Source organism: Megascapheus bottae, chromosome 15, assembly GCF_031878675.1.
Source record: "Megascapheus bottae isolate mThoBot1 chromosome 15, mThoBot2.hap1, whole genome shotgun sequence".
NCBI lineage: Eukaryota > Metazoa > Chordata > Mammalia > Rodentia > Geomyidae > Megascapheus > Megascapheus bottae.
Genome location: NC_143523.1, coordinates 26,157,760 through 26,176,233, shown reverse-complemented (window position 1 = coordinate 26,176,233; position 18,474 = coordinate 26,157,760). Strand labels below are relative to the sequence as shown.

The 18,474-nt window shown below is 39.3% G+C and overlaps 1 protein-coding gene and 1 non-coding gene across 2 annotated transcripts; both read left to right on the top strand.

Annotated features, from left to right (window-relative positions):
* Nucleotides 1–149: 149 nt before the first annotated feature.
* Nucleotides 150–17,746, top strand: LOC150054028 (cytochrome P450 2C5-like). The gene is made up of 9 exons (XM_090346201.1): nucleotides 150–371; nucleotides 1,443–1,605; nucleotides 1,788–1,937; nucleotides 2,212–2,372; nucleotides 4,531–4,707; nucleotides 8,538–8,685; nucleotides 9,965–10,152; nucleotides 13,801–13,942; nucleotides 17,224–17,746. The coding sequence occupies exons 1-9, from the start codon at nucleotides 204–206 to the stop codon at nucleotides 17,403–17,405; spliced, it is 1,479 nt and encodes a 492-aa protein (XP_090202327.1). The 5' UTR covers nucleotides 150–203; the 3' UTR covers nucleotides 17,406–17,746.
* LOC150054029 (U6 spliceosomal RNA) lies at nucleotides 12,021–12,125 on the top strand. The gene has a single exon (XR_016537976.1). It is a non-coding gene; the product is annotated as a U6 spliceosomal RNA (small nuclear RNA).
* Nucleotides 17,747–18,474: the final 728 nt, after the last annotated feature.

Sequence of the window (18,474 nt, the reverse complement as noted above, 5' to 3'; positions counted from 1 at the left end):
CTGCAATCTCCCATCCTCTGAAAAGCGACCCATGTGTCCAGGTCAAATTACCTTTATCTCTATCTACAGGACAAAGTCTAATCAGAAGAGATAATTGACTACTAACTAAAACATTAAGGAGGTGTGCACTGAAGTCTCAGGGCCCATTATAAAAGTTCTGCACTGCAAGCTCACGGGACTCTCAACAAGGAGAGAAGACCTCCATGGATCCAGTATTTGTCCTAGCGTTGGGTCTCTCCTGTCTGATTCTCTTTTCCATATGGAGACAGAACTCTGGGAGAAGGAAGCTCCCTCCTGGCCCGACCCCTTTCCCAATCATTGGAAATATACTACAGGTTGATACTAAAAACATCACTAAATCTTTAAGCAACGTAAGTACACTTCATGCTCCCCCAGTGGAAGCAAGCTCTCCCAAACTGAACCATATTTTAAATCTACTGCTAAAGGAACAGTAGTATGATTGATTCTTACAAAGAAAAATTCTTGTGTAAAGTGTTATATGTTGTGTCTATTGCAGTTTGTATTTTAATCATAGAATGAAGTAATGTATTATAAGAGTGGGTTATCGTCCTTTTGTAGTCTCAGTCACAAACGTACAAATGATATGGATTGTTCTCCCCATCTCAGTTCAACAGACAGGTTTTTAAGGTTGTTGTTTTTTTTTTTTTTTGGATTTTTTTGTTTTCTGAAGATCCTTGAAAAGGAAAGTGTTGTGATTAACACCTAAATTCAAAAACACTTACAGCATATTAGACATGGATTTTGATTCAGAATTTTCCTGAACATAAACTGCTCTGAGCTGTTATGAGGATTGTGAAGATAACAAAAAACATAAGACCCTTTAGGGGAATTCTGATGGTGTCAAAATCCACTTGGATTTTTGCATAGGAAGTTTTATCAGTGGCCAAGAATGCTGTTGGGTAGGATATGGTTTAGGAAGATGTTTCATGTAATGGGGACGCCTCTGTATGCCCACACTCTGTTTCTAATGTCAATAGATCCCAAGTGCACTTGGCTATAGAAGCACCCATACTGATTTTAAAATGCCATTTTCTCTTGTTTGCACCAGGAAGTAAGATTCTCCATAGTAAGAGCTTCACAGGTGATACAAAGCCCATCATCTGGCTATTCATTTGGTGTGCAAACATTTCTCAAGCATGCAATGTTCAATAAGCAGAGGTTGAACTATGGGGCTCCATGAGTCTCTCTCTCAAAATGAATTTGGACTCCATCTTTCTTTGTGAACTATGACCACTCCGCTGTGTGTTTTGATGTGAGGATGGATTGTAATGGTGTGTCAAAAGCCTGCTCCATTGCATGGCACACTTTAGCCACCTCAAACAGCCTTTATAAGAGATGAATTTGGGGACTATTTCATGTGGTGTTGTGAAAATAAAGAAGCATAGTATTGGCTAGTGATTTTCTTCCCTTCTCACTTACAGCTGTCAAAAGTCTACGGCCCCGTGTTCACTCTGTATTTGGGCATGAAGCCCACTGTGGTGTTGTATGGATATGAAGCAGTGAAGGAAGCTCTGATTGACCATGGGGAGGAGTTCTCTGGCAGAGGCAAAATCCCATTGATTGATAAATGTTTTAAAGGCTTTGGTAAGTGTACATATGCCTGTGTGTATATATCAGCGTGTTGGGAAGAGGAGGTGGTGACAAGGAGGATGGGAAAACAGTCCTGATGGATTCTCTAGGCAGAGTTTTGCCATCCCTGTGGCTGCTGTCTGCCAGCTTCCTCTTGCTGGTGTTCTCCATCCATGTTTCTGCCTCCCCTCGTTTAGGAATTGGTTTCAGCAATGGGAACACATGGAAAGAGATGAGGCGCTTCTCTCTCATGACCTTGCGGAACTTTGGGATGGGGAAGAGGAGCATTGAAGAGCGTGTGCAAGAGGAAGCCCGCTGCCTGGTGGAGGAGTTGAGGACAACCAAGGGTGGGAGCTGCTTTATATCACTACTATAATATTTGGAGGGTTACATGTGTGTCAGATAAGGACTATAGGTAAAGTAAATTTATATGAAATGCCAGTTTTTAAAGATTAGTTTGTACTGGCCAAGTCAGGATTCAGATAAAGTGATAGACAGATTAATTCATATTGAATATTTGGCTGTTAGAGGAATTTATGAGTAAAATAGTAATAAAAATTGGTAAAGATGGCAAATGCTAAGTATTTCATACCTATATTTCCTTTGTTTCTAACTCTTCAGGCTCACCCTGTGACCCCACCTTCCTTCTGGGCTGTGCTCCTTCCAATGTGATCTGCTCCATTGTCTTCCAGAATCGTTTTGACTATAAAGACCAGAGCTTCCTTAACTTGATGGAGAAATTTGAAGACAATGCCAGGATTTTGAGCTCACCATGGATACAGGTGAAACCCAGATCCTTTCTTCCTAAGACAACACTTGTCTTTTTTGTTTTGATGACCCAAATCAAGTAAAGAGCAAGCATGACAGTCCTATGAAAAGAATCATGAAGTGGGGCCAGGAGTTTGGCCTAGGGATTAAAGTGCTTGCCTAGCATGCACGAAGACCCGGATTCGATTCCTTGGTACCATATACATAGAAAAAAAAAGCCGGAAGTGGTGCTGAGGCTCAAGTGGTAGAGCTCTAGCCTTGAGAAAATCCAAGGAGAGTGCTCAGGCCCTGAGCTCAAGACCAGGACTGGTAAAAAAAAAAAAAGAATCATGAAGTGCTCTTCAGGAAGTTCCTGACTAAAGGAATGTGTTCTAGTGATTTTCCTCTTCTAGTTTTGTAGTAGCATCAAAGTTTCTGATTTTATCTTAAGGCCCTTTATTAACTTTGAGTTGTTATTACTACAGGGCAAGAGATAGAGATCTAGTTCATTTCCTGCAGTTCCAAAATGGAATGAGGAAGGTTGTTGGAGTTGGTTTGGGAAACAGGAAAGGGAAAGATAAAGAGACTCAGCAGAGGCAACAAGTCTCATCTAGATATACTGCATGGCTGCGCTCTCTTGCCTCATGTCTACAATGTTAGTTATACTCAGTAGACTGTGACCTGGAAGACCAAGGATTGAAGTCAGCCAGAGCAGGGAAGTCTGCAAGACTCCATTTCTCAAATAACAAGCAAAGTATAACTGGGCAAGAAATGTAGCTCAAGCTGGGCACTGGGGGCACCCACCTGAAATCCTAGCTTCAGGAAGCTGAGATCTGAAGATTCCAGTTCAAAGCCAACCCTGGAACTAGAGCCCATGAGACTCTTATCTCCAATTAACCACCAAAAAACTGAAAGTGGCACTGTGGCTCAAGGGGTAGAGCAATACCCTTAAGCTGATGAGCACAAGGACATGCCCAGGCCTAGACTTCAAATGCCATTACTGACACAAATAGATAGATAGATAGATAGATAGATAGATAGATAGATAGATAGATAGACAGACAGACGGACAGATAGGTAGGAACAAAATGAAATGGAGCTGAAGAAATAGAGCACTAGCTATAGGCAAAATAGCAAAGCAAAAGCCTGAGGCCCTGAATTCAACCAAATTCCATTACTGGCACTGAAAAGAAGCATGCATATCATTCAGAAAAGGACTTTTCAAAATGAAAACAGTTGACAAGTAACTAATCCCCATAAAAATGCAAGAAAAAATATAATGTAAATATCTGAGAAGGATGTCTAAGCCTATATTTTACTCTCACTTAAAAACAATCTGCAAATATAGGATTGACTGAAGCTAATAAAATCAAATAATTAATTTGATATTTCCCATTAAATCCCAAAGGGATTTTCCTATGAATTGCTTTGTTTAATTCCAGAATGATGCCTTGTGGATCAGTGGATATCCAGGTCCTTAGTGAAAGCTTACATTTCCCACAGGCTTGTTTTCCAATCAGACATCTCATGTTGATGCTATTACTGGGCAGAAGTATTTTCCTCACAGAGGAAGCATATTTGAGACAGTAGAAACTACTAAGAATCACCAAGTAGAATCAGAGTGTTTGCTATGACCTAGAGGACAAGATAGTCTGGGTAGAAGTGGCAAAATTGAATTGTAAAACATCCTCACAGTGTTCTCACTTGTACTGATTTATCATGCCCTAAACTCTACAATAATGACTATATGATAATGGAGAAGTCATTTAGATGCTCTGATTTGAGGCTGAGTTTAAGGAATCCTTGAACCATTCTCACTTTTTATGTTTCATTGAAATTTCCATGCAAGGTGGGCACCAGTGGCTTATGTACTCATAGCTACACAGGAGGATGAGATCTGAGGATCATGGTTCAAAGCCAGCCCAGGCAGGACAGTTTGTGAGACTCTTAACTCCTAAATAAGCTACTCAGGAAAAGCCAGAAGTAGTGATGTGGCTCAAGTGGTAGAGTGCTGTGTTGAGCACAGATAGGCTCAGGACAGAGACCAGGCCATAAGCCCCAAGCTAGCCCGCCCCACCCAAAAAAATCCCTTCAAGATCAAAGTATTATAACATTTTATTTACATCCAAGCTTTCCATAATATACATAGTATGTATACATGATATACTCATAAATTTCTATTTTTCCTTTTAGATCTACAACCTTTTCCCTGATATGCTTGATTTGGTACCAGGCAGTCATCAAAGAGTAAAAAAAAATTTTGCTTATGTAAAAAGTTATGTTTTGGAGACAGTAAAAGACCATGAAGAATTACTGGATGTTAACAATCCAAGAGACTTTATTGATTGTTTCCTGATTAAAATGAAACAGGTAAAATGTTAAAAATCTACACAGTTATTTGAAATCTTGAACATTTTGTATCACATTGAATAGTTGGAATAACTAAAGATGTTTAAACAATCGGACAAGCAGTTTTTGAAAAAACAAGTTCTTAATTATATAAATGAATCTATACGAAGGATCCTGGGAAACTTAAAATTAATTTGTTAAATAATTAGAATTTGCCAGGCCCCAGTGGCTCATTCCTGTAATCCTAGCTACCCAGGAGGCTGAGATCTGAAGACTCTGGTTTAAAGCCAGCCTGGTGCTAAAGTTTGAAGGACTCTTATTTACAATTAACCACAAGAAAACTGGAACTAGTGCTGTGGCTCAAGGAGTAGATTGATAGACTTGAGTTGAACAGCTCAGGGACAACACCCAGGCCCCGAGTTCAAGCCCCATGACCAACAGGGGAATAAAAATTAGCATACAATACATTGGCTCTTTTGTTCATATGGATACAATCAAGATAAGGAGAGTCAAGTGATATAGAAACTAGTGAAACAGAAACAATTGTCATGCAAAGTATTATGTCATTATATAGAAATGTATGTCAGTGTTATATACTGTATAGAATAGAAGACCTAATTAGGATGGACTCTCTGCATGCTCTGTAAGTCAGATTTGGCCTTGAAGAAATAATTCTGGAATGATAATTAGTCATGATTCACCACCCTTAAAGAATTTTATTGTAATACTTAAAATATATATTTATGTATCAAAATCTTGTATTATACTTTGTGAATTATTAAAATGCTTCATATATATGTATGAAGTACTGCAATGAAATAAATATAGTTGATTTCTTATTAATTATCATGGGAATTACAATCACTAATTTATTACAGTCTAGTGTGAAATTACAACAAATTAGCTTCTGACTACAAGTTTAATCCTTCCTTCCAATTCCACCTTCTTTTTTTGGCACAAATTACATCCTTAACACCTTAGGTACTCATAGCATTCATCTATGATTATTGCCTCAAGTAATTCCTTTAAAAAATGTATATAAACCAAAAAGAAATTGAATACAAAAATATAGTATAATTAATACTCATATTTATCTGTAGGGTTATATTTCACAATGATATGTATTTGTTGATATGGTGTTGGTTTATTGATCAATATGCTTTAGTATCTGTTTGAAAGCTGACTCCTCACCATTTCTTGTACAGGAGATATATTCCAGAGAGATTCTCTTCTCTTTCATTTTATCTTAAGAATATTAACTTCTCCTGAATGAAAGATAAATTAATGCCTTAAACATAACATAAATTACTTCCTTAGTTCATGACATGGCATCATTAAAGTTTCATTCATTTTGATTTTCATTAATTTTTCCAACATTTCTATAGTCAAGATAATAATAGGATACATGCCCTGCAATTATGATATCTCCAAGTTCATGTTGACAGATGGAAGCTTTCATATTGGTGTTTGAGCATACTATTCTAGAGTACTTTTTCCTAGGCTTTGAACTCAGGGCCTGAGCACTGTCCTTGGGCTTTCTCAAGGCTAGCGCTCTACCACTTGACTCACAGCACCACTTCTGGCTTTTTTCTGTGTATGCAGTACTGAGGAATCGAACCCAGGTCTTCATGCATGCTAGGCAAGCACTCTACCACAAGGCCAAACTCCTGGCTCCTCCTAGAGTACTTTTACCTTAAGATTTATGAGTAATTGTAACTTGATCATGGAAAGCTTCGTAAAGTTCATATTACCAAAGTTTGACCTGATGAGCTTAGAAAGCACATGAAGTTGATATTGTCACAGGAGGTGACTTTTCCTAGCAAGAACAAATATTCAGTTTCAGTTTAGTTATTTCATTACATATTACTAGACATGTTACAAGTCATCTCACTATTATAGAAGCATGATGGATTTAATGCCAGCCCAGGGACCGGTTAAAAATAACCATTAATAATTTGGATCATTTAATGATTTTCTCATTCAACACATGTAACTGCATCCTGTTGACAGCTTCATTTCACACGGTATTCCCAGTCTTTGGCAGTGCTTCATTCATACTCTCTCCTTTGTATCAATGGCAAGTTAGTTTGTCTGCTTTGTGTCTTCATGATTTACTGTCTCTTCAGCTCCTGCATTTCTAGTCCATCCTTCCCAGGTTCTCTCGACTGCCTGACTTGGTGTCTCCCATCTGCTGGCCCATTTTTTTTTTGTGGGTCATGAGGCTTGAACACCTGCCTGTGCACTGCTGTCCTAGAACTCTTCAGCTCTTCAGCTAGCATCTACCACTGGAACCACAGCACCACTGGTGATCAATTGGAGATAAGAGTCTCTCAAACTTTAGCACCCACGCTGGGTTTGAACTGGGAACCTCAGATCTCAACCTTCTGAGTAGCTAGGATTACAGGCGTAAGCCACTGTGCCCAGCACCCTACCTTGTTTTGACAAACCCATTCTTAACTTCTTGTTACTCTTAGGTTTTGCTTCTGTTAGCAGGTCCACAAGCAGTATTGAACATATGTAAATTTTTGATACAAGAAGTTAAATTGCAACCAGAATCTTATGCCTGAAATCCAAGCTAGTCACTAAGGGGCTGTGATCTGAGGATCAAGGTTTGAAGCCAGCTTGAGTGCAAAAGTCCCTAAGACTTTTATCTCCAATTAACTAGCAAAGAGTGGGAAGTGGTGTAGCACAAAACTTGAGTAAAAACTCTCAAAGAAAACACCCAAGCCCTGAGTTGAAGCCCCAGAATCAATAATATCAACAACAACAGAAAGTTTAATTGCTCAACCCAATTCTTCTGATGGAGTCCCTATAAAAAATAAAAATAAATTAAAATGAAATTCAATTCTTTCTTCAGGCTTATCACACCAATACCCTAATTTTCCTACTGAAATGATCCAATTTTCTGATCCTTTAAAAATCAGAGAAAATTGGGGCCAGAAGTTTGGCCTAGTGGTAGAGTGCTTGCCTAGCATGCACGAAGACCTAGGTACCATTCCTCTGTACCACATACCTAGAAAAGCTAGAAGTGGTGCTGTGGCTCAAGTGGTAATGCTCTAGCCTTGAGAAAGCCCAAGAACAGGGAGTGGGTGGGGGAAGGAAATGGGGACAAAAACATGAGAAGGGGTATCGTTGTGTGAGAAGTAATGCACCTACTATCTGTCAAATGTAACTGTAACCCCTGTACACAGCACAATTTAAAAAAAAAAAGCCGAATGACAGTGCCCAGTGCCAGAGTTTAAATTAGCGAACTGATAGAGAGAGAGAGAGAGAGAGAGAGAGAGAGAGAGAGAGAGAGAGAGAGAATTATTAATTTAAAAATTAAATTATTAAGCCAGGTGCGGTAGCTCATGCTGGAATCCTAGATACTCAGGAGGCTAAGGATCAAGGTTCAAAGCCAGCCCAGGCACAAAAGGACTTGAGACTCTAAATGTCCAATTAACTCTAGAAAACAGGAAGTGGTGCTTGGCTCCAGGATAGGGCAGTAGCTTTGAGCTGAAGAACTCAGGGACAATGCCCTGGTCCAGGAGTAGGACAGTAATCTTGAGCTGAAGACCTCAGGGATAGCACCAAGTCCAAGTTCAAGTTCCATGACCCATAAAAAACAAATAAATAAATAAATAAGCAAATTACTAGTAGTTTAGCTAAGCAGTGAGTTTCATGATGTCAAATATAGTCACAGTACCATACCAGTTAGACTATGAATGCCACAATGCCATGAAGCATTAGGCTCAACTACTGCACTACCCCACTAGGTCATTGTCCATTTCTCTTGGTCCTTTACTGTGCGATACTGTAAACTAACTCTCATTACATGTTTGGGTAAATAATCTAATTGTATCAAAACCAAGGAGCAGGAAAATCACAAGGAACCATTGGAGTTTACTACTGAAAATTTGGTCATGTCTACCATGGATTTATTTGGTGCTGGGACAGAAACAACAAGCACAACACTAAGATACGCCCTGCTGCTCCTGATGAAGCATCCCCACATCACAGGTGGGTGAATGACGAGAAAATAGAGGAAAGATGTTGCTTGTGATTTGCAGGTTGTAGGGTATATCTCACAGTTCAATATACCATGCCACCAGCTCATATCAGAGAGAAGTGATAAGAACAACGCAGTAGGAAAAGCAATGAGACTCAGGTCTGATGTCTGGATTTTATGGCAGGTAATTGTGGGGAAACAGCTCCAGCGTAAATTCAGATACAATTACAAATTGATTTTACCTAAAAATTCCAGCTTTTAAAATAGGTAAGTTCATATGTATGTATGTATATATATATAAATATATATATATATATATCTTTCCTTATTCTCACAATTCTAATGCTGCCATAGACCAAAGAGAACTCACTAATGCATAAGTAGACCTGCTAGAAATTAATAAGGGTATCTGAGATAAATTCCATTCTGAGACAGGTTCTAAAACAGAGACTCATTACAGAGGTATTATTGAGGCAGAAGACATACCTCAAGGAAATTTACAAATTCATAAGTCCAATTCTGTAAAACTTCTGTTTAATAAAGAATTTTACAAGGGCATCCATAAGTTTTATCTTTTACAGCATTCCTTTACATTTAAAGAACTCTGCTAAGGGAAAAACTATTTTAGGATTTAGGAACTAATGATAAAAAAAACTTTTTAAGTGAGAATAAGTTCTCTATGGACAAAAAGGAGAAAATAAGAAACAGATAAGAAGTCTTTGCCAAAATCCTAAAACTAAGAGTAGACATAATAGTGATGAATAACTGAGCCAGACACACGATGCTTTCACCTAAATGTTTTAACAGAAAAAGTTCTGAGGGCAGAAAAACCAAGCAACGTCTGTCTCTAAAATTCCCATGAAGTTTCATGTTTAGAACTAACAAGAAAAAGAGTTTAAAAAACAGACTCCCCATGCTCAAATTCTCACCCTACTTCCATTCATCAGGTAACTTACTTTCATCCTCAAGAAAAGAAAGGCTCTCTCGCTATAGAAATTTGCAACTCGGAATCTGCATGCTCAGAAATTATGGGGAAGTATAAATAGGAGAGGTCTCCGGTTGGGAGTTTGGCCTAATGCTTACCTAACATGCAGGAAGAACCGGGTTCAATTCCTGGGTACCAAAGGAAAAAGCTAGACGTGGAGCTGTGGTCAAGTGGAGGAGCCCTAGTCTTGAGAAAGCTCAAGGAGAGTGCTCAGGACCTGAGTTCAAGCCCTGGGACTGGAAAAAAAACAATATGAGATGCCACTTTCCTCCTATGTCACCATTCCTTATGTGTGTCTCAACCAGCTAAAGTGAAGGAAGAGATTGACCAAGTGATTGGCAGACACCGGAGCCCCTGTATGCAGGACAGGAGCCGCATGCCCTACACGGATGCAGTGCTGCATGAGGTCCAGAGATACATTGATCTCTTACCCATGAACCTGCCCCATGCAGTGTCCCATGACGTGAAGTTCAGAGGCTACGTTATTCCCAAGGTGGGCTTGTTTCTTCTCTGGGAGCCTCCATAGGAACCTGAGTTTCTGCGTTCACTGTGGGATTCTGCTCCTCCACACCAATGAGAGAGCTGCAAAAGACTCACAATTGGCTACCCAGGAGTCTTTGTGTTATGGGAAGATGGGGGTTATATATCCATGCAAGAATGGCCCTGGAGGGGGCCGGGAGTTTGGCCTAGTGGTAGAGGGCTTGCCTAGCATGCACGAAGACCCAGGTTTGATTCTTCGGTATCACATACATAGAAAAAAGCCGGAATTGGTGGTGAGGCTCCAGTGGTAGAGTTCTAGCCTTGAGAAAGTCCAAGGATAGGGCTCAGGCCCTGAGCTCAAGTCCAAGACTGGCAAAAAAAAAAAAAAAGAGTGGCCCTGCTATCTACACTGCGAGTTTTCCAATTTTGTTCTACCCATTAACCTCTTTTTGTTTTGCTTTTAGATTTCCCCCCACCTTTTTTTTAGTTATGCTTACAAATTTATTTTTATCAATTTCCCAATATGCTCTACTGGGATGCTTTTTATACCAACAGATATTACAGATAAATTTGGTTTAAAATGTTCTTTTGATTTCTTCTATTCATTTTCTTGTCAGTCCTGGTGCTTGAACTCAGGTCCTGAGCACTGTCCTTGAGCTTTCTCAAGGCTAGCACTCTGCCACCTGAATCACAGCACTACTTACTGCTTTTTCTGTGTATGGGGTTCCAAGGAATCGAACCCAGGGCTTTGTGCATGCTAGGTGAGCACTCAACCTCTAGACCACATTCAGGTCCCTCTTCACTATTAAATTATGCTCTCAATATTCCCATGCTTTATTTTCCAAGCAATATTTCATTTCCAATAGAGGCTTACAAATATTTCATAGACTTTTTCTAAATACTGAGTACTTTGATTATTATTGTTTTCTTTCTTCATTTCTTTCTTTCCTTTTCTTTTGTTTTTTAAGTTGTAGGGCTTGAACTCAGGGCCTGGGCACTCTCCCTGAGCTCTTTTTGCTCTAGACGAGCACTCTACCACTTTGAGCCACAGTTCCATTTCCACTTTTGTGGTGGTTAAGCAGAGATAGGAGTCTCACAGCCTTTTCTACCTCAGTTGACTTTGAACTACGATTCCCAGATTTTGGCCTTCTGAGTAGCTAGGATTACAAGTGTGAAAAATGACAGCCCCATTTGATTGCTACAGTCTGTATGGTGAGTTTGCTATTTGTTGTACCTGACATGTAGAAACATAATTGCCTTTAATCATTCTGATGACTTCATAATAAACAAACTCATGAAGTTTAACATCATTGCTAATGATTAATTTGTAGACTTATTTGGGATTTTAAGTTGCATGATCATAATACCTGGGCTACTGTTTTTACACTAGCTTTTCTTTTCTTATGTCCATAATTTCACTTTGCAAAATTTTTGCGATGGCAGCCAGGTGCCATAAAATGTGTAGTGACACACATCTTTGTTTCATTTCTGATTGGCAGAAAAGATTTCAAGCTTGATAATTCACTGTCAAGATTTTATATCTTAAGTAGATTTTGGTAGGTTTTTTTAAATAACATTAGGGAAATATACCCTGTATTTTTACTTATGTCACAAATTTCGCCCTTTCTCCCTCCATTTTTATGCTTCCACTTACACTCCCACAGAAAGATAAATAAGCACACAGAACCAATAGGAAAGAAAACAGAGACAGCAAAAAAATAGCTTTTAATTTCCTTGAATTCATTCCAATAAATATTGTTTGCATGATCATATGCTCATAGACATTGAGCTTTTTGTTCCTTTCCTCAAAGCATCTTCCTTGGGTCTCACTGTGTGAATGCCTAGGATTCTTCTTTTTATATGTGGAAAATTGTAAGCATGGTGCTGGCTTAGGCAGCACATATGCTAAAATTGGAACATTCAGGAAGCTCAGCACCACCCTTGCACGAGGATGGAGCTCCCTTTTGTGAAACGCTTCATAATTTTATCAGAATGAAAACCAGAAAATGGAAGTGAGGACACATGGGGCACAGGAAGGGAAGGAGGAAGAGTGAGCAAATGCAGTCACGGTATTCTAGATGGGCAGGAGTTCACTTTCCATTGCTTTATGTCCTCCTTGCTTTTGAGGTTTCTGCTGTTGCACAATCTGCTGTTATGCTGATGCGCTTCCCACCGTAAATGACTGGTTGCTTTTCTTTTTCACAATTCAGTACTCTTAAATTGATGTCAGGAGTGATTCTTTTCTGATATGGTCTATTTGCTGTTCTAAAGGCCTCCTGTACAAGAACTGCTAAAGATTTAGGAAATATTCTCCTATTATTTTATTAAATATTTCTTATTCATTTAGCGTGGGCCTCTTCTCCTTCCTCTATGCCAAGGTTATATAAGTTTGATCTTTCAAATTTCCCAGGTGACTTCAATGCTTTTTTCCTATTCCTTTTTCACCTAGTTTTTCATCTGACTATTCTAATATATCTACTTTGTCCTTGAGCCCTGATATAATGTTTTCAATTTGATTCTCTTTTTTTTTTTTTCCCCAGTCGTGGAGCTTGAACTCAAGGCCTGGACACTGTCTTTTGACACGTTTTGCTCAAAGCTAACACTCTGCAACTTAAGACACAGTGCCACTTCCAGGTTTTTCTCTGTGTATGGTATCAAGTAACAGAACCCAGGGCTTTATATGGGAGCTGAGCACTCTACCACTAGGCTACACTCCCAGCCAGCAATTTCATCCACTCTTTTCCATTGAGTTTTGGGGGTTTTTGTTTTGTTTTGTTTTGTTTTTTGCCAGTCCTGGGCATGAGCTCAGGGCCTGAGCACTGTCCTTGGACTTTCTCAAGGCTAGAGCTCTACCACTTGAGCCTCAGCACCACTTCTGGCTTTTTTTCTATGTATGTGGTACCGAGGAATTGAACCCGGGTCTTCGTGCATGCTAGGCAAGCTACTCTACCACTAGGCCAAACTCCAGCCCCTCCACGGAGTTTTTTTATTTGATTCATATAACTTTTCATTTCCAAAATTTTAGTTTCTGTTTTAAGATTTTTGTATCTTTATTGAACTACTTATTGACATGTTCCATTGTTTTCCTTCCTTCACTTGGCACTTTATTTGTATCTTCTTCATTTTTACTCACATTTTTATACATGTCCTTTCTCATTTTTTATCATTCTTGTAATGTTAGTTTGATTTCTTTGGTTTTCTTCTTCAATATCCTCTGTGACTATTGCTATAGAATTGTTAAAATCTGACATAGTTTTGTTTTTTTCATATTTTCTGTGTTGATATTTATTCTATCCGAAGCCAGTTCATTGGTTTGAAGTCTTTGTTGGCAAGAAGATTGAACTAAGCACTTTTCATTTTATCTGTCACTTCTACAACTGTTTTTATTGGGCATAGAGCTTGAACTCGGGGCCTGATTGCAGTCCCAAAGCTCTTTTACTCAAAGCTAGCACTCTACCACTTTGAGTCCCAGCACCATTTTCAGTTTTCTACTAGTTAACTGGAGATGAGAATCTCACAAACCTTCCTGCTTAAGCTGGCTTGCTGGCTTTGAACTGCAGTCCGCAGGTCTCAGCCTCCTGAGTATCTAGGATTTTAGTTGTGATCCTCTGGCATATATATATCTTAGCTTCTCTGTGTGGTCTGTTGTTCTTGTTCCCAGGGCACAACCATATTGACATCACTGACATCTGTGTTGCATGATCACAAGGAATTCCCCAACCCAGAGATGTTTGACCCTGAACACTTTCTGGATAAAAGTGGTAACTTTAAGAAAAATGATTGCTTCATGCCTTTCTCAACAGGTAATAAATTTTATTTCCATGTTGCAAGAAAACTTGGGGAAGGGTCAGTTGAAACTTGTATAATGCCTTCTTTGGGCCTGATATATTTTCCCTTACCTCATGATAGGATCACCACTCTTGATGCTCATGCACTTTCCCTGTTCATGATACACCCTTTCTGTTGGACAAAATTAGTGAGGCTTCAGTTTGTCTGTGCATTTCTTCCAAGTTGAGCAAGTTAAAGCATAGATCCTTTACATTCTTTATTTACATGTAGCATGATTATCTCTTCCTAGATAGTAACAATCATTTAGACTGCCTTCATTCACAATGAGAACGGGGACCTCCTCACAGGTCCCTCCTATATCTTTTGTGGCATGTGTCATCCCCAGGTTCTTCTATAGAATGAAATGACTCCCAAAAGACACAGAGAAGCACTTAAGGGCAGAAAGGAGGAAAAATTACAGATTACAAGACAACAGGATTTGGAGAGGGGGACTATTAACCAGTTTATCATTCTCACACTCCAATATTAAACGGAAAATGGGGGAAACAACACTTTAAGACCTTCGATGCACTTCAAAGTGGACAGAGAGTAGACAGAAAACAGAGCAGAGCATGTTTTAAAACATCATGAACCAGCCGGGCACAGTGGCTCACGCCTGTAATCCTAGCTTCTCAGGAGGTTGAGATCTAAGGATCAAGGTTCAAAGCCAGCCCGGGCATAAAAGGACCTGAGATTCTTATCTCCAATTAACCTCTAGAAAATTGGAAGTGGGGCTTGGCTCAAGAGTAGGGCAGTAGCCTTGAGCTGAAGAGCTCAGGGAAAACACCCAGGCTGAATTCAAACCCCATGATCCACAAAAAAAAAAAAAAAAAATCATGAACCTTGAGAGCAGAGCATTTGCTGTCAACCCAGAGTGTCCGAAACTGTCAAATAATCTTATGGACATACCAGGAACATGTGGCAGATTCCAGAGCAGTCTGCTCTTCTTTCAATCCAAGACAAATGCTGTGAATATTGAATCTCCACACCTCAAGTATGAGGGCTGGTGACTGGCCAGACAGCAACTTTCCTTCTCTGATGCCATGATGGTTTGTTTGTTTGTTTTTTGCCAGTCCAGTGGCTTGAATTCAGAGCCTTGGCACTGTCCTTGAGCTTTCTCAAGGCCAGCACTCTGCTACTTGAGCCACAACAGCATTTCTGGCTTGTTCTGTGTTTGTGGTACAGAGGGCTTTGTGCATGCTAGACAAGCACATCACCACTAAACTTCATTCCAAGCCCCATCTTTTTTTGTTGGTTCATTTGGTAATTTTGTTGTTGCTGTTGCTTCTGGGGCTTGAACTCAGGACTTAGACAATCTTTGACCTTTGTTACTCAAGGCTAGTACTCTATCAGGTTGAACTTCAATTCTACTTCCCATTTTCTGGTAGTTAATTCAAGATAAGAGTCTCAAGCTGGCTTTGAATGATGACCCTGTGTTCTCAGTGTCCTGAATGGCTAGGATTTCAAGCCTGAGCTACTGGCCCCCAGCCAATGCAGTGACCTTAGAGATGCCTCTGTCACATAGATAACATGGGGAAAAGCAACAATCTTCCCTTCAAAAATTTACTTGTTTTACATAAAGGGAAACCATTTTAAAGAATGAGAAAATTAAACTTTCAGGTGATTATGAGCATCAGGGAAAATCTGAAGATCATATTTAGGAAACTGAATAGAGAATGAGATTTTATTGCTCGAGAGACACAAAGAATAAAAAAAAGGAATTACATGTGGTCTCCGTCTTAATGTCTGTTAGGGACATGGATCATAACCAAAAGGAAGGGCATAATATGATACTTCAAACTTGAGTACTGGCAATAAATAAATAAACTTGAGTACTGTAGGCAGATAAAATGGAGAATTCAGCTGTATATATTAAAATACAAACAGTGTTCATTAAACATTTTTCTGGGAACAAGTAACATGAACAATATGAATGTGTTTTCTTAGTAAAGCACAGATGTTTCTAGAATATGTGAACTTTATCACAGAAACCTGAAACTCAAATGCTTATAAATAGAATAATAAAGCCCATGAAGTTTGCACTATAGTAAAACTATGGTTATGTTCATTACTCCCCAACACTTCATGAAGTAACTATGGGCATCCCCATTTAACACAGAAAGACACTAAGACTCGGAGAGTTTCAATAACTTAGCCACATGAGTGATGAGGGACATTTGACTTCTGAGTTGACTTCAAAAGCAGTATTTCTCCCTGGTATCTTTACATGTGATGGGTCCCACATGGAGTCTAGGGTAGGTCTGTGCTCTCCATCCCTGCGTGTATGTCACTCCATAGACCCACAAGTTTGATGAAATCCCAAACTACGTGGTCACAGACCTTCATGATAAATAGGAATAATAGTAAGAGAGAAGGAAAGGGAGTAGGTCTTCTAGTTGAGAACAAACTATGTTAAATCTTTATCTCAAGCACAAGAATAAATAGTATTAGAATCTAAATCTAAATTATGATTCTGCTCTTTAGCCGGGAACATAACTGACATAGAAGTTCAATAACCCACCAGCTTGCATAGAGAGAAAGAGGGAAAAAGAGGAAGAAAATATGTTTTAAAAGATACTTTTTCATGCAGAAATACTTCTAAAGCTTTTACAAGAAGATGTCAATCCATTTTTTTATGTAATTTGGTTTAGTATGTTTGACTTCAGAATTTTCTTTAAAGACAGGGTCATAAAAATGTAGCCTAGCCAGGTGTGGTGGCTCACGCCTATAATCCTAGCTGCTCAGGAGGCTGAGATATGAGGATCATGGTTCAAACTAGTCCAGACACTAAAATCTGTGAGACTCTTACCTCCAATTAGCCACCTAAAAACTGGAAATGGTGCTGTGGTTCAAGGGATAGGGCAGTAGCCTTGAGGTGAAAATCCCAGGGACAGTGCCCACACCCAGAATTCAAGTCCCATGTCTGGCCAAAAAAAAAAAAATGTAACCTAGATTGGTTACCAACTCCACATCCTTCTATCTTTGCCTCCTGTGCTAGAGAAATACAGGTGTGTGCTCCCACTCTCACATCAAAACTTTTATTGATGTATTACTTAAGATTGCATGTTACGCAAATAATCTGTGTTCCCTGTGTACCTCCATGCATCCATCTGCTATGCATTTAGTATTTCATTAACGAACATTGGCACTGGCACTTTTTATTATTCCAGTTACAAAGGCAGTGCTTTATATGCTCACACTTACATAAAAGGAATCATTTCCTGCTTTGACTTTTATTGAAAAAATTTTTTTTCAGGCAAACGGATTTGTGTTGGAGAAGGCCTGGCCCGCATGGAGCTGTTTTTATTCCTGACCTCCATTTTACAGAACTTCAACCTGAAATCTCTGCAGGATCCACAGGACCTCGATACCACACCAGTGCTGAAGGGGTTAATTTCAGTGCCACCTCCATACCAGCTCTGCTTCATGCCAGTCTGAAGAAGAGCTCTGCTGTGTGGCTCCAGCTGGCAGCAATCTGCAGTTCCCTCTTCTGAGCCACCACTCATCACTTTCCCTGTCAGAAATGCCTTCCTGTCCTCCCTTCTCACCTCTCCCCTCTCACCCGAGATCCAGAAGACCCATTCTCCACATGGAGAGTTTCCTGTGTCATTGCACAATCATACCTACAATCCCCTATGACTTTTAACAGTTTTAGTCACCACCCCAAGTGCTCATACTTATCTAATGTACCACAACATCATAAAAATGATTGTCATGTGACATCTCAGACTGATTTCTCTGTATATCCTCCATAATAAATGCTACTTTTCATTCTTGGGGTCAGTCTCAGACCTTCCTACTTGGTTCAAAATTCAGTGAAGTAATGAAACAAACTAGAGTCCCATGTTGCCATATTATGACAAGCATTGGGGTAGTGAAGGCAAAGATGGTAGGAAAACTGTGGGTATGTCACCCCTCATATGTGGATTTAACAAACCAAAGCAATGTCCAAAAGCACAAACTCCTGTGGGAAAATACTGGGAAACACAGACATAGACAGGACTAAACATTAAAGGTTAAAGTGCATGTCTTTATCTTATCGTTAATGGCAAAAAAAAAAGTAAAATAAAATTTGGAAATATTCTCCTCTATTGATTTTCCCAACTGAAAGCCAGATACAAATTCATGATTTGTATACTGCTAATTGCCCACTTGGTGGTTGTTATTGTTGTTGTTGTTGTTGTTGTTGTTATTGGAGCACATCAATTATACCTTTTAAGATGTTTCATGCACATATACAATAAGCTTTGACCATATAATTCTTTGTTTTCATTTTTGGCAGTGCTGAGGTTTAAATTCAGGACCTTGTTCTTCCTAGACAAACACTCTACAGAGTGAAACATATCCTCAGTCTGTTTTCCTTTCTTTCCTTTACCTTCTACTTGTTGTTTTGCACTCCACATAAATGCGATGACAATTATAATAAGGACACTGAAATCACTTTTTCCATTTCATTTTCAAACATTCACAATCATCTAACACACAATTTCACCTTCCTTCGACCTTG